The 12,653-nt window shown below is 41.8% G+C and overlaps 1 protein-coding gene across 1 annotated transcript in view; it reads left to right on the top strand.

The window, feature by feature from the left end:
* Window positions 1-12,036, top strand: part of CHRNA4 (cholinergic receptor nicotinic alpha 4 subunit) — a 55,436-nt gene extending 43,400 nt beyond the window's left edge. The window contains exons 5-6 of the mRNA XM_069072606.1: window positions 572-1,952; window positions 10,554-12,036. Coding sequence (XP_068928707.1) covers window positions 572-1,952; window positions 10,554-10,679 — 1,507 coding nt within the window. The 3' untranslated portion in view covers window positions 10,680-12,036. The remainder of the gene's footprint in view (window positions 1-571; window positions 1,953-10,553) is intronic.
* The last annotated feature ends 617 nt before the right edge of the window (window positions 12,037-12,653 follow it).

Here is a 12,653-nt window from a genome sequence, read left to right as displayed (position 1 = left end):
GCGTATGAAATCAAAATAATCTTAGAACAGGTTGAGGTTCATATCATCCCCATCCTCCTATCTGCTAAAGGAGTTGTACCATGGATCCTTTCGGTGAGTCTACAAAAGATGAATTTCTACCCTAATTCTTTTATTCAACTACAAAAAGCAGTTATTTTATCATTCTGTGCAGCTGTCCACAGAACATTAAATATGAAAGAATAATAACAGGCTATTGACTCCCCAGGACTATTTTTATTTGAACTCCATTGAACAAGGTGAGAATATTTTTTTCTATAATAATAATAAACTGATATTTATGAAGTATTTCAGGTTTGGAGAATGCTTTATATATGTTATGCTGTCTGAGCCTCAAAATCCTGTGAGGCATGTACTACTAGTGTCATTATTATTATTTCAAAGAACTACACTTGTGTAATTATGCCTATATTTATACTCATGTACACACGTGCTTTCTCTCTAACCCAGAACTGAGGAAGGACTTACACTGTGGCTGGCCAGAGAGTGCCAGTGCTCACTGTGACACCACAGTCCTAATGCTCTTACTGGCTTCTCATCTTTCCTACCCTAGTGCCGATGGTGATTTTGCCGTGACCCACCTGACCAAAGCTCACCTATTCTACGATGGGAGGATCAAGTGGACGCCCCCTGCCATCTATAAGAGCTCCTGCAGCATTGATGTCACCTTCTTCCCCTTTGACCAGCAAAATTGTACCATGAAGTTTGGTTCCTGGACCTATGACAAAGCAAAGATTGACTTGGTGAGCATGCACAGCCATGTGGACCAGCTGGACTATTGGGAGAGTGGCGAGTGGGTCATCATCAATGCTGTTGGAAACTATAACATTAAGAAGTATGAGTGCTGTACTGAAATTTACCCAGACATCACCTACTCCTTCATCATCCGCAGGCTCCCCCTGTTTTACACCATCAACCTCATCATCCCCTGTCTTCTTATTTCCTGCTTGACTGTCTTGGTTTTCTACTTGCCATCAGACTGTGGGGAAAAGATCACGTTGTGCATTTCTGTGCTGTTATCCTTGACTGTATTCCTACTTCTCATCACTGAGATCATCCCATCCACATCCTTGGTCATTCCGCTAATTGGGGAGTACCTGCTCTTCACCATGATCTTTGTGACCTTGTCCATCATCATCACTGTCTTTGTGCTCAATGTCCACCACCGCTCACCTCGCACACACACCATGCCTGCATGGGTCCGGAGGGTCTTCCTGGATATCATCCCTCGCTTGCTCTTCATGAAACGTCCTGGCGTGGTGAAGGACAATTGCAGGAAACTGGTTGAGTCCATGCACAAACTTGCTGGAGGTCCAAGGTTCTGGCCGCAGCCAGAGCCCAATTTTGTTACCTCATCTTCCACCAGCCCCCAGAGCCCAGACCGATCACCCTCAGCTTCTTTCTGTGTCCACCTGGAAGATCCAGTCAAAACCCAATCTGTCTGCAAGTCTCCCTCAGGTCAGTACACTGTGCTGCAGCACCCTGAACCCGGAAAGCCCAGCCCCTGCTCTTCACCCACTCCCCAACCTCCTCCAAATAGTACTCATCCCTCTGGCTTCTCCAAAGTCAGATCTCTAAGTGTGCAACAAATGTACAGCTCCAGCAAAGTGGAGGAAGGAGGCATCCGTTGCAGGTCAAGGAGCATTCAGTATTGCTCTCTCCAAGAGGACTCTTCCCAGGCAAACAATGGACAGTCTGCCAGCTCCCCAGCCTCTTTGAGGAGCACCAAAGATGAAGTCCAACCCCAGGAGAAGCCCTCCCCATGCAAGTGTCAATGCAGGAAGGTCAAGGTTGCACCTGGCTCAGAACCAGGGACCAAACCACGCAGCACCAAAGAACAGCATGCCCTGCCCATGTCACCAGCCTTGAAACTTGCAGTAGAGGGAGTCCAGTACATTGCAGACCATTTGAAGGCAGAAGACACGGATTTTTCGGTAAGTCACTCAGTCAGTCACTCAACAAGGGTTTATTAAGTCCAACCCATAGCAGCTGTCAGAAATCACAGGGTACTCTGGGGCAGGTTCCTAGATAAATATGATATGTTGTCTGCTTTTTATTGTCCTCTCTAATGACAGGGAAGGGTAGCATGGATGAGGCAAAAAAACAGTGGCTGGTACCCAAGTCATGTACACAAACTTTTGAAGTGTATTGAGTGATTAGTGTGTTTGTGTGCTGCAGATTTCATTTCCGCCCCCCATTCCTCCCCACGCCCAGTTAATTTTAAATAAGCCTGATTTTCTTCAGTTCCCATGGTTGGGGGGAAGGGGTGGGGTGGTCCTGAAAGTAGCCCCTGCAGGGAGGGAGGGTGGTCCTGAAGATCAGGACTCTTTAGGATAGGACTTCTGCACTTGGAGGTGGGGGGGGTCAGAGGAAAGCCAAGTCAGGATTTAATTTGTGTGGCAGCTAACCCACCCCCATACAACTTAGAACCAATTGCATATAACTTCTCTTCATGTTTATGGATGATATCCATCCCAGAACAATATTCAGAGTGTGAAAAGGGGATGACTGAAGGCCAAAGAATGGAGATGACCCTGGGTCTATCACATGGTACCTGTGCAACATTGGGAAAGAAGAAAAGGAAAATTGTCGCTCAATTATTCAATCTGGGCTTGCAAATCCCTAGGAAGAATCACCTTTTCCAGATCAAAGGAAGTAAAAAAGGAAAGCATTTATAAAGGACCTATTATGTGCTAGGCATCATGCTCAATACTTTGTAAATATTATCTCATTTGAACCTCACAAAAACACTGGGAAGTAGGTGCTGTTCTGAACTCCGTTTTACAGTAGAAGTAACTGAAGCAGACAAAGGTGTGGTCTGCCCAAGGTTATAGAGTTAGTTCTGAGGTCTGGTGAGAATCAGGAGTTCTTGATTCTAACCACTGTACCACCCAACTGTCTCAAGATCAAAGTCTTGTGCTATGTTGATGAAGGTCACAGAGTGGAAGGAATCTAGGAAGGACTTAGGGAAGGGAGTGGAAGCTGACCCTCCTGTTTATCTTGCATAGCTTCTTGTCGCTCAGTGGTTTTCAGTTGTGTCTGACTCTTATTAATCCCACTTGGAATTTTCCTGGCAAAGATACTAGAGTGGTTTGCCATTTCCTTCTCCAGTTCATTTTATAGATGAAGACATTGAGGCAGACAGGGTGAATTGACTGACCCAGGGTCACTCAACTAGTAAGTGCCTGAGTGCAGATTTGAACTCAGGGAGAAGAGTCTTCCAGACTCCAGACTCAGCACTCTATCGACTGTGCTGCTTAGCCTACTTTATATATATTTGTATATATTGCATGTTGCCTCCCCTATTAGATTGTAAACTCCTTGGGGGCAGGGACTGATTTTGCCTCTTTCTGTATCCCCAGCACATAGTAGGCACTTAATAAATGTTGATTGGTTAATATATTGCAATGTAGAGAGAGCCAAAGTGACTGGAGCTGTCTGAATTTTGAGAGTGGTGAAGGATGATAATGATAAAAATGGCATAGGGGAGGAAAGCATCATTTAAGGTACAGCCCTTTTGTTACAACCACTCTGTGAGTTAGACAACATGAGTAGTATTTTCACTCCTATTTTACAAATGGAGAAACTGGGATTCTTACAGGTCGAGAATTTTCCCAAGTTCATGTCACTGCTGAGGCTGAGCCAATATTGATATTCTGGTCTTCTGACTAGGTCCAGCACTTTTTCCACTCAGGCCTGCCCTTGGAGTAAGGACAAACATAGAATTTGATCTATGAGGATTGTTTCATGAGCTGTTCTCAAGAGTAGGATACAGCTGATGATGGGGAAACCAGGGGAAGTCGGTTCCTCCCACTGTTTTTAACCTTGGATTCCAAGGACCTTGATGGAACAAACCAAGTTAGGACATTTATAGAGTCAGCCTTAAGCATGTCACTGGGTATACAGATGATCCTGGGTGATCTGCAGCATAATATATGAAATTGCCCTCTTGAGGCAAGGTACTTGTCTTCTTACGAAAATCCTTGAAGTAACCCTATGTGGTTGCAGATGGGGGAATGAGGAAGAGTTCCTGGAAGGTATTCCTTCCTGATTAAGTCCACACAGAAGTTGTTGGCAATAGTCTACAAAGCTGGTAAGAAACAGCATGGTGTAGTGCAGAGGTGTCAAATACTCCATCGATGGGCTGCATTTGTCCCCCAACATTCCTGAGTGCACCCCAAACCCAATTAAAATATAACTGGGAAATATTTAGCAAAATAAAAAATAATACAATAAAACAGATGATATTACATTTAAAAACAAAATATACAACCCATGAGGATCCTTATGTGTGGTTAAGCATTTTAATTTGAGTTGGCCACAACTAGTGTAGTGGCTAGAGAAATGGCCTTGAAGCCAAGGAGCCATGGGTTCCAATCCTGCCTCTGACACATGCTGGTTGTTTGACCCTAGGCAAGTCACTTATCTTCTCAGAATACTAGGTGATGCTCTAAGAATCTAAGTTGCTGAACAACTGCTGACCTATATTGGTATCAGGAGTTCCTTCAACCAGGAATTCCACATACCGGTGAAATCAGACCCTATCCCTTGACAGCTAGAAGTGGTGAATGGAACTGGAGATGAAGGAGAAGGCATTCTAAGCAGCAGCAGGAAATAATCAAACATTTATTAAGCACCTATTATGCATCAGCTTAATGTAGTCAGGCACTGTGCTACATTCTGGGAATACATAGAAAGGCAGAAACATAGCCTTCGTCCTCCAAGAGTTCACATTTTTATTGGGGAAAAAAACATGCAAATAATTATGTATACACAAGATATGTGGAGTGTAGATGGAAAGGTGGACAGAAGACAAGAAAGGATGCCTCCATAGATTGAGATTTGAGCTGAGACTTGAAGGAAACAAAGGTAGTGAAGAATCAGGGATGAAGGGAGAGAGCATTTCAGACCAGCCAGTGAAAAGTCATAGAGTCAGAAGGTGGAATGTTTCGTTTGAGGAACAGTAAATAAGTAAGCCAGTATCTCTGGAGGAGAGAGTACATAGAGGGGAGTAAAGTATTTAAAACTGGGAAGGTAAGAAGGGACTAGGTTGTGTAAGGCTTTAAAAGTCAAACAAAAGATTTTATATTTAATCCTGGAGGTAACAAGGATCTATTGAATAGAGAGGTGACATGGTCAGACATTCACTTGAGGAAGAAGCATTTTGGCAGCTGAGTGCGATGAACTGGACATGTGTTAGGGAGATGAGTCAGCGGGCTACTGCAATAGTTTAGGCATGAGATAGTGATTTGCGGTAGTGTCAAAGAGAAGCGGGCATAGATAGAGATGCTGTGAATGTAGAAATGATAAGAATTGGCAACAGATGGGGGCGGCCAGGTAGCACAGCGAGTAAAAGCACCAGCTCCAGTGTTGGAATAACCTGGAGATCGAATCCGGGCTCAGATACTCAGCACCACACCCAGAAATAACTGGCCGAGTAACCTTGAGCAAGTTACTTAACCCCGATTGCTTTAAAAAAAAAAAAAAAAGAATTGGCAACAGATTGAATACGTAGAGTGAGTTTGATAGAGGATGAGGTTGCAAGCCTAGAAGGATAGTAATACTCTTGACAATAACAGGGAGGTTAGAAGAGTAGAGAGATAGGTATGAGAAAAACTAGGGGGAATCAGTGTCACAAAATTCCAGAGTAGAGAGAATATCTTGGAGAAGAAAGTGGCTGACTGTGTCAAAGACTGCAGGATGATCAAGAAGGATAAAGATTGAGAAAAGGCCATTATCTGGCAATTAAGAGATCATTGGTGATTTTGGAGAGAGGAGTTTCAGTCAAAGCACAAGGTCAGAAGTCAGATTGCAAAAGATTTAGAATCAAGTGAGAGTAAAAGAAATAGATGCACCAAAGACAGACTGCTGATAGAGTGAAGATGAATGGGTCAGCTTTTTTTTAAGGATGGGGGAAACAAGGAAGTGTTTGTTGACATTAGGGAAGGAATTAGTAGATGGGGAGAGATTGGAGATTAAATAAGAATGATGGGGGGAATGATCTGCTGGAGAAGATGGGAAGGGAAAGGATTAAGGATGCATGTAAGGGGGTTTGACTTTGGCAAGGAGAAGATTCACCTTTTCATGTGAGAAGGGGGTGAAGTAAGAGATCTTGGGAAGTGTATGAGTGATGAGATGAAAGAAATAGAAGGAACTCTCATTGAATGGCCTCAGGTATTTTTAGAATGAATTGAGGTCCCCACATTAGATAATGGGAGGAGAGTGCTATGGGAGGCTTCAGGAGGGACGAAAAGGTTTGAGATAGCTATAAGTAGGAGAGAAAAGTTATTAGGAAACTATAAAAGGATTGCCTTGCTGTAGTGAGGATCCAATTAAGATTTCGAAACATAGATAGGTGGTGGACCCCCTATCAGCTCAGTTTCTTGACTTTCTGCAGTTTCATTCAGCAGCACCTGAATAGGAGAGAAGGCTGTGGATTGTAGGAATGATCAAAGGGAGTTTGGTAAGGGGTTTGTCACACATGGAACACTAGCAGACAATGTAATGATGTGTTAGACTGTATAAGTCAGACTATAAGGGCCTTGTAGTTTGATAAAGTAGAGTGATCAATGAGGGCTGGAGCAGACAAAAAAGGTTTCTTGGATTAGGTGGGAATTATGCTAGACCTTAAAGGATGGATAGGTTTGGAATAGGTGAAGGGATATGGGAAGCACATTTTGGGTAGGGTAGATCAATATTCCTGAGGGCAGGGACAGAGGAAAACAAGAAATATTTCCAGAAGATGAGACTAGCTTGATTTGAGTAAAGGTTGTGCATTGGGAAGGAGTAAGAACTGAGGGAAGATGGTTGAGGCAGTGCAGTCTTGAAGAGGGTTTTGAATGCCAAGCTGAAGAATTATAATAGGTATACTGGGAGCTTTTATCCACCATTAGCTGGAAATTGATCCTAAAACAAACCCTTAAGGGTGGGAAAATGAACAACTAAACCCTAGGAAAATCAGATCGATCTAACCATAGGATAATGAAGTAGAGAATAATGGGGAGGGAAGACTCAGGAACAAAGCTTGCCTTAAGGACTCCTAGCATATGTCTCCTGTCAGTAAATGTCAAGGGTGGAAACCCAAAGAGGCCTTATGCAGTCAGTGAGAGAGATATCCCTGTGAGTTCTTAAAACAGAAGAAAGATTTCCTATCTCATGGTCTAACACATATCTGAGAAAATGTGCCCCTTGGGGGATAACACATTCCTTTAGTAGTTTAATCAAAATCTTAATGAAAACCAAGAGATAAATGTGGATTTATCAGTACATAAAGTACTGTCAGAACAAGTGCTCTGGAAAGAGACTGGAAACAAATAAACACACACATACACAAAATCACACACAAAAAAACTATTTTTTTTTCTCCTTTGGCTCACTGTGTCACTGCCATCCAAACAGCCCTTTATCTCCGGATCCCTTTCACAGGGCTGAGGTGACCTGCTTTTTCATCTTTGATGAGTTACAAGTCCCTGGGGAGTACAGCAGACTTCACACAGATCAACATTCAGGGATGAGATGAGGGAACACTTTGGTCGGCTCCCGTGTTTCATCTTTAGGAGAGAAATGGGGCATTGGGAGGACAAAAGGAAAAGGCAATTAGAAGAAAATTGGAAAAATAATACCCTGGGGAACCAGGCTTTTCTGGCTTTCTCTGAGAATAGAGGGATTATAAACAGTATCTTTACTAATAAATTACCTTGTTGCTTCTCTGGCCCTGATTAAATAAACACATTTGCTTCGATTTGGTTTAACACCTTTGGGACTCCAGCAATTACATAAGAAAGTGGACCAGAAAAGCCTATTGAATGACTGTTTGATACCTCAAAACACTTACAAAGCCCCCAAACTGAAGTTGGGTTTTACTTCTCTCTCTTTTTTCCATCAATTTTAAAGAGGATCTGTGTAAGCCATGAAATATTTTTATAGGAGCAGGAATTAAACATCGGAGTGGACTATTTTCAAAGTAGCTAAGACTTATCTCCTATTCAATTTCTGGATTTGTAAACACACAGGTAGGATAGGTGACAACTTATTCATTTATAGATTAGCTGCCCCCCTGAAATAGGTTCTGCTTTAATATGGAGAATCACTCCTGACCATCTAAAGCCAATTGAACTGTCAGCACTCTGAAAGAGAGAAGCTAGTGATAAAAGAGGAAAGTTACCAAGAAAAGATAGCAAAACAGTAAACTTTGAAAAGGTGCTTGGGAGACTTCAGTTTCCTTTCTCCTCCTGATAGCAGCTTATTTACTCTATTTAGGTCAAGTCAGAGCTAATAGATCTGATAGTTTTGAATAGCCAGACAGACATAGACGCACATGCCCTTAGAATCTATAGAAGAATATCAACAAATTTGTTGCCCATTCATACAGTCTCTCATCTTTACACAGGGTTTTAGACACAGATTAACAAGATCCTGTTAGCTTTCTATAAGATCTCATGAAGTGTTACTAACCCTTCTTCTCCCCATCTGTGAAAACTGTTACAATTAAATCCCAAAATAACAGTTTTGGAGTTAGAAGGACAGGAAACTCTGTCCATGTCTTGTCACAGGCAGAGCAATAACCTAGTCTCTCCTATGCCTAGGAGCAGAGAGACTGTGGGACTTTAAATGGTGATGTGAAGGCCAGAGTGAAAACTTTTTGATACAGTAGGATTCATAGCAGTATCATGTCTGTGGTTCATTATGGTCCCTCCCCCTCTCCAGAAATGCCTTCAGATTGTCTCCTGTTCTACCTGTATGTCATCTCAAGAATTAATTATGGTTGGGGGTGGCCAGGTGGTACAGTGAATAGAGCACCAGCCCTGGAGTCAGGAGGATCTGAGTTCAAATGCGACCTCAGACACTTGACATATTTACTAGCTGTGTGACCTTTGGCAAGTCACTTAACCCCCATTGTCCTGCCTTTGCCCCTCCAAAAAAAAAAAAAAGGAAAAAAAGAATTAATCATGGCCACTTGGAACCCAGATTAGGAAACAATTAGGTGGCATAGTAGATAGAGCACTGGGTCTAGACTCAGGAAGACCTGAATTCAATTATGGCTTCAGATGTTAGCTGTGTGACTTTGAACAAGTCACTTAACCTCTATCTGCCTCAGTTTCCTTAACTGTAAAATGCAAATCATAATGGTTCCTACCTCTTATGTTTGTTGTGAGGATCAAATGGGATAATATCTATAAAACACTTAGCACAATGCCTGGCACATAGAAGTCATTTAATAAATTCACAATCCCTCCTTCCCTCCCAGATGTTTCCTTACTCAGGGCAAGATGCAAACAGGAGCAATTGACTGAGGAATTTGAACTCATCACATCTCTCTCTCTGCCCACCCCCAGTCCTTTACAGCTTTTGTATACCTTTGTTAACCAGAAATCTCTCTGCCTATTCTGATCACAGTGAATTTAAATCAAGGAGTGGGGTCCCCTATAGTGCAGTGGAAAGTACTGGGATTGAACTGGGAGTTGGGAGACTTGGTTTCCAGTCTCAATTCTTCTAGGAACAAACTGTTCAAACTTGAACCTGCCATGATCAAAGATTTGAAGCTGGAAGAGACCTTAAAGGTCATCTAATTCAATCCCTGATTTTACAGATGAGGTGACTGAGGCCCACAGATACTGTGATTTTGCAGAGATCGTACAAGTAGTCCCTTTTTGTATCTAGATTTCCTCATCTGAAAGATAAAGGAATTGGGTGGGATGTTCTTTTAGGCTCCTTTACACTCTAATAGTCTGTAAAAAAAATTGCCAAACTTTTTCAGAGAGACCCTTTTGTAAACTGCACAGAAAGTCAAGGATGGAAGCTGATGACATATGTCTTAGATGCTTCCTCAGTCAAGGTGACATAAGGCTTAACTAAGCAATTGATTAGTGCATTGCATAGCTGTGGAACTCAAGAAATGTGTGTCTAGTTGTATGTATGTATGTATATATGCCTACATGTGTCTTTGTAGGAGTTCTAGGTTCAAAGGATTCCTGTCACCTGACAAACTGACCATATTCATGGTTGAGTTACTTGCATAGACTTTATTTAAGGATACATAAAGTTATTGTGAAACTGAGAGCAGTCATGGCTGCTCTTCTTTGTTCCTCTGGTTCTGAAATGCCCTAAATATTAAAGAGTTCACTCCAAAACAGTTCTCTCCCATCAGAGAGAGAAATTTTTCCCTTTTAGGTAACAATGGGGGTGTTTGTAACTTAAATGAATACTCTAGACCAAGATTTATGTACAAAAGGGTTTTGATTCAAGGTCTAACCCACAGCATTTCTCCACTCATTGTTCAAGTACTGGGCATGTTCCCAGGATTTAGTGATATGTGCAGAAGCTACCCTGGCTCCCAGCCTGCACATTTTCCTACAATAATGGGTTTGTGGTTATCTAGAGTTAACATGAGTCAAGAATATCTATTGCTTCTTATATATCCCTTCCATCTCTCATTAAGTCCTAAAATAACTTCTCTCTGAACAAGCAGAATCTTACAGGAAATGCCTCTGAATGTTGGATTAGTTAGTAACTCACTGTTTTGTCCTCACTTCTAGGTGAAAGAAGATTGGAAGTACGTTGCCATGGTCATAGACAGGATCTTTCTGTGGATGTTTGTCATTGTCTGCTTGCTGGGGACTGTGGGACTCTTCCTCCCACCTTGGCTGGCTGGAATGATCTAATAGAATGAGAAAACATTTAGAATACATGTGAAATTTTCATCTACCTGGAGGGAGAGAGTGAGAAGGAAACTATATGAATAATTCATTACATATCTGCGCATGACTCATTGTTGAGAGCTCTGGGAATCTTCAGAGATCACATTATCTCCCAAGTTATCCCCATTTTCTGTATCCATTTTGAAGCAGTCTTGGAAATAGTCAGTCATTAGCCTATTTATCTGGTGGAGAAGATTTTGGTTTGTACTGGTTCCATTTATACCCCAACCAGTCTTACCTCCTTGGCTAGTGAAAAAACATGTAGGAGGGTGGATGCTTTTATCTTTATTTACAAGACTATTTTAAGGGGACAAAATCTTCTTAAAGATCATCTTCAGCATGATGGTCATCATTGATATCCCAGTATATGAATAGATGTTGTTACAACCTGTGGGCAAAGACAAGACTCTTAAATAGAACAGAAATGTTATGGCCTTCAACCCCTGACATTTTAGCTCTGTGTACACTGAAGGCCCCATTGGGGAATGGTGACAGGATGATTTGGTTGGATGTCTTTATCTAAGTCATACTGTCAGTAAACCAATTTTCTACCTGTCTTTCGGGATGTGGTATGGAGTCAATAGTGAACTGAAGAAGAAAGCTTCAGCATGAGTGGGGAACTGTTCAATGGTATAGACTAAACTTCAGCATGTTTAGCTTCTGATAGGAAGCTGCTGAAGTGAGTCAGGTATCCAGGGACCAATAAATCCTTGATTCCATCCCTCAGCCTATAAGGGACTCCATGGACCTACCTGTCTGATGAAGGGGAGACTGTTGGGTAAACCACAACTCTATGTGGAGAAAAAAAATTAGAGGTTCCATCTACATTTAGCTTAAAACTGATCCTTGTTGGGTCTAGGAAGTCCTGAAAAGTTGCATAGAACTTATATCCAAATTATCAAATTAGGAGGCCCCTATCCCTCCATCACACCTTTATCTAGCCCAGGGCTTCTGATATCTGTTTCTTTATGTCCTGCAGGAACCCAGCCTCATTGGAGGTTAGCTCCAAGAAGGCAGAAGGCATGTCATCTTTTTTCCCCCCATCTTCTCCAGCACTGCTGTGCACAGTGCTCCATACATGCAAATAGAATCTGTGATTTCCTCAGTATAAGGAATTCTTCTACCAAACACAGATTGCAACCTGTATGATAAGTCCTAGGGAATTTCCTGAAGCACATAGATGTTAAATGACTTGCCCAGATTTACAAAGCTAATAAGTGTCAAAAGAATAATTTGAGCCCAGGTTTACTCCAAATTCTATATTCTACCTGCTATACCATGCCAACTACAGTAGGCTCTTAATAAACGTTTGTTGAAAGAATGATTTTCCCAAGTTGTGGATCCTTCAGGATGGGTGATGTTCTGTCCTCTATTGAATAATAAATTAAATATTGCTTCGTATTTATAGAAACTGCTGAGGATCTGGTATCATTAGAAGACAAAAGCTAACCCAAAAAGGGAAAGATCTGAAGCAGAGGTTTCACACTTCATCAAGAAGACATCTCAGTAGCACAGCGAGTAAGAGCACCAGCCCCAGTGTTGGGATGACCTGGGGATCGAATCCGGGCTCAGATACTTAGCACCACACCCAGAAATAACTGGCCATGTAACTTTGAGCAAGTTACTTAACCCCAATTGCTTTAAAAAAAAAAAGAAAGAAAAAAAAAGAAGACATCTCAGCTATTTATAGTGGTACATCCCCCAGGACTGTCCTTCATGGTACCATTTGAATAAAGTCAACACCATTGGTATAGCTTTTCTTGGGTGCTTAGTAAAGTCTACAAAATGTCGATTTTCTGAATAGGTTAACCAAAAATCAAGTGTGGTGCTTGAGACACTTCAGGAATTAAAGTTTTGTAGACCTGTCACCACTTAGGAAAAGAATTCTCCAGTATTCATGAAAAAAGTCTAAATTGGTCTTTTGAAAGGTGGGTAGAG

Source organism: Petaurus breviceps, unplaced genomic scaffold, assembly GCF_028583685.1.
Source record: "Petaurus breviceps papuanus isolate PSGF00001 unplaced genomic scaffold, PetGlider_PUasm1.0 90847, whole genome shotgun sequence".
In the NCBI taxonomy this organism is placed as follows: domain Eukaryota; kingdom Metazoa; phylum Chordata; class Mammalia; order Diprotodontia; family Petauridae; genus Petaurus; species Petaurus breviceps.
This window is presented reverse-complemented; position numbering and strand designations above follow the sequence as displayed.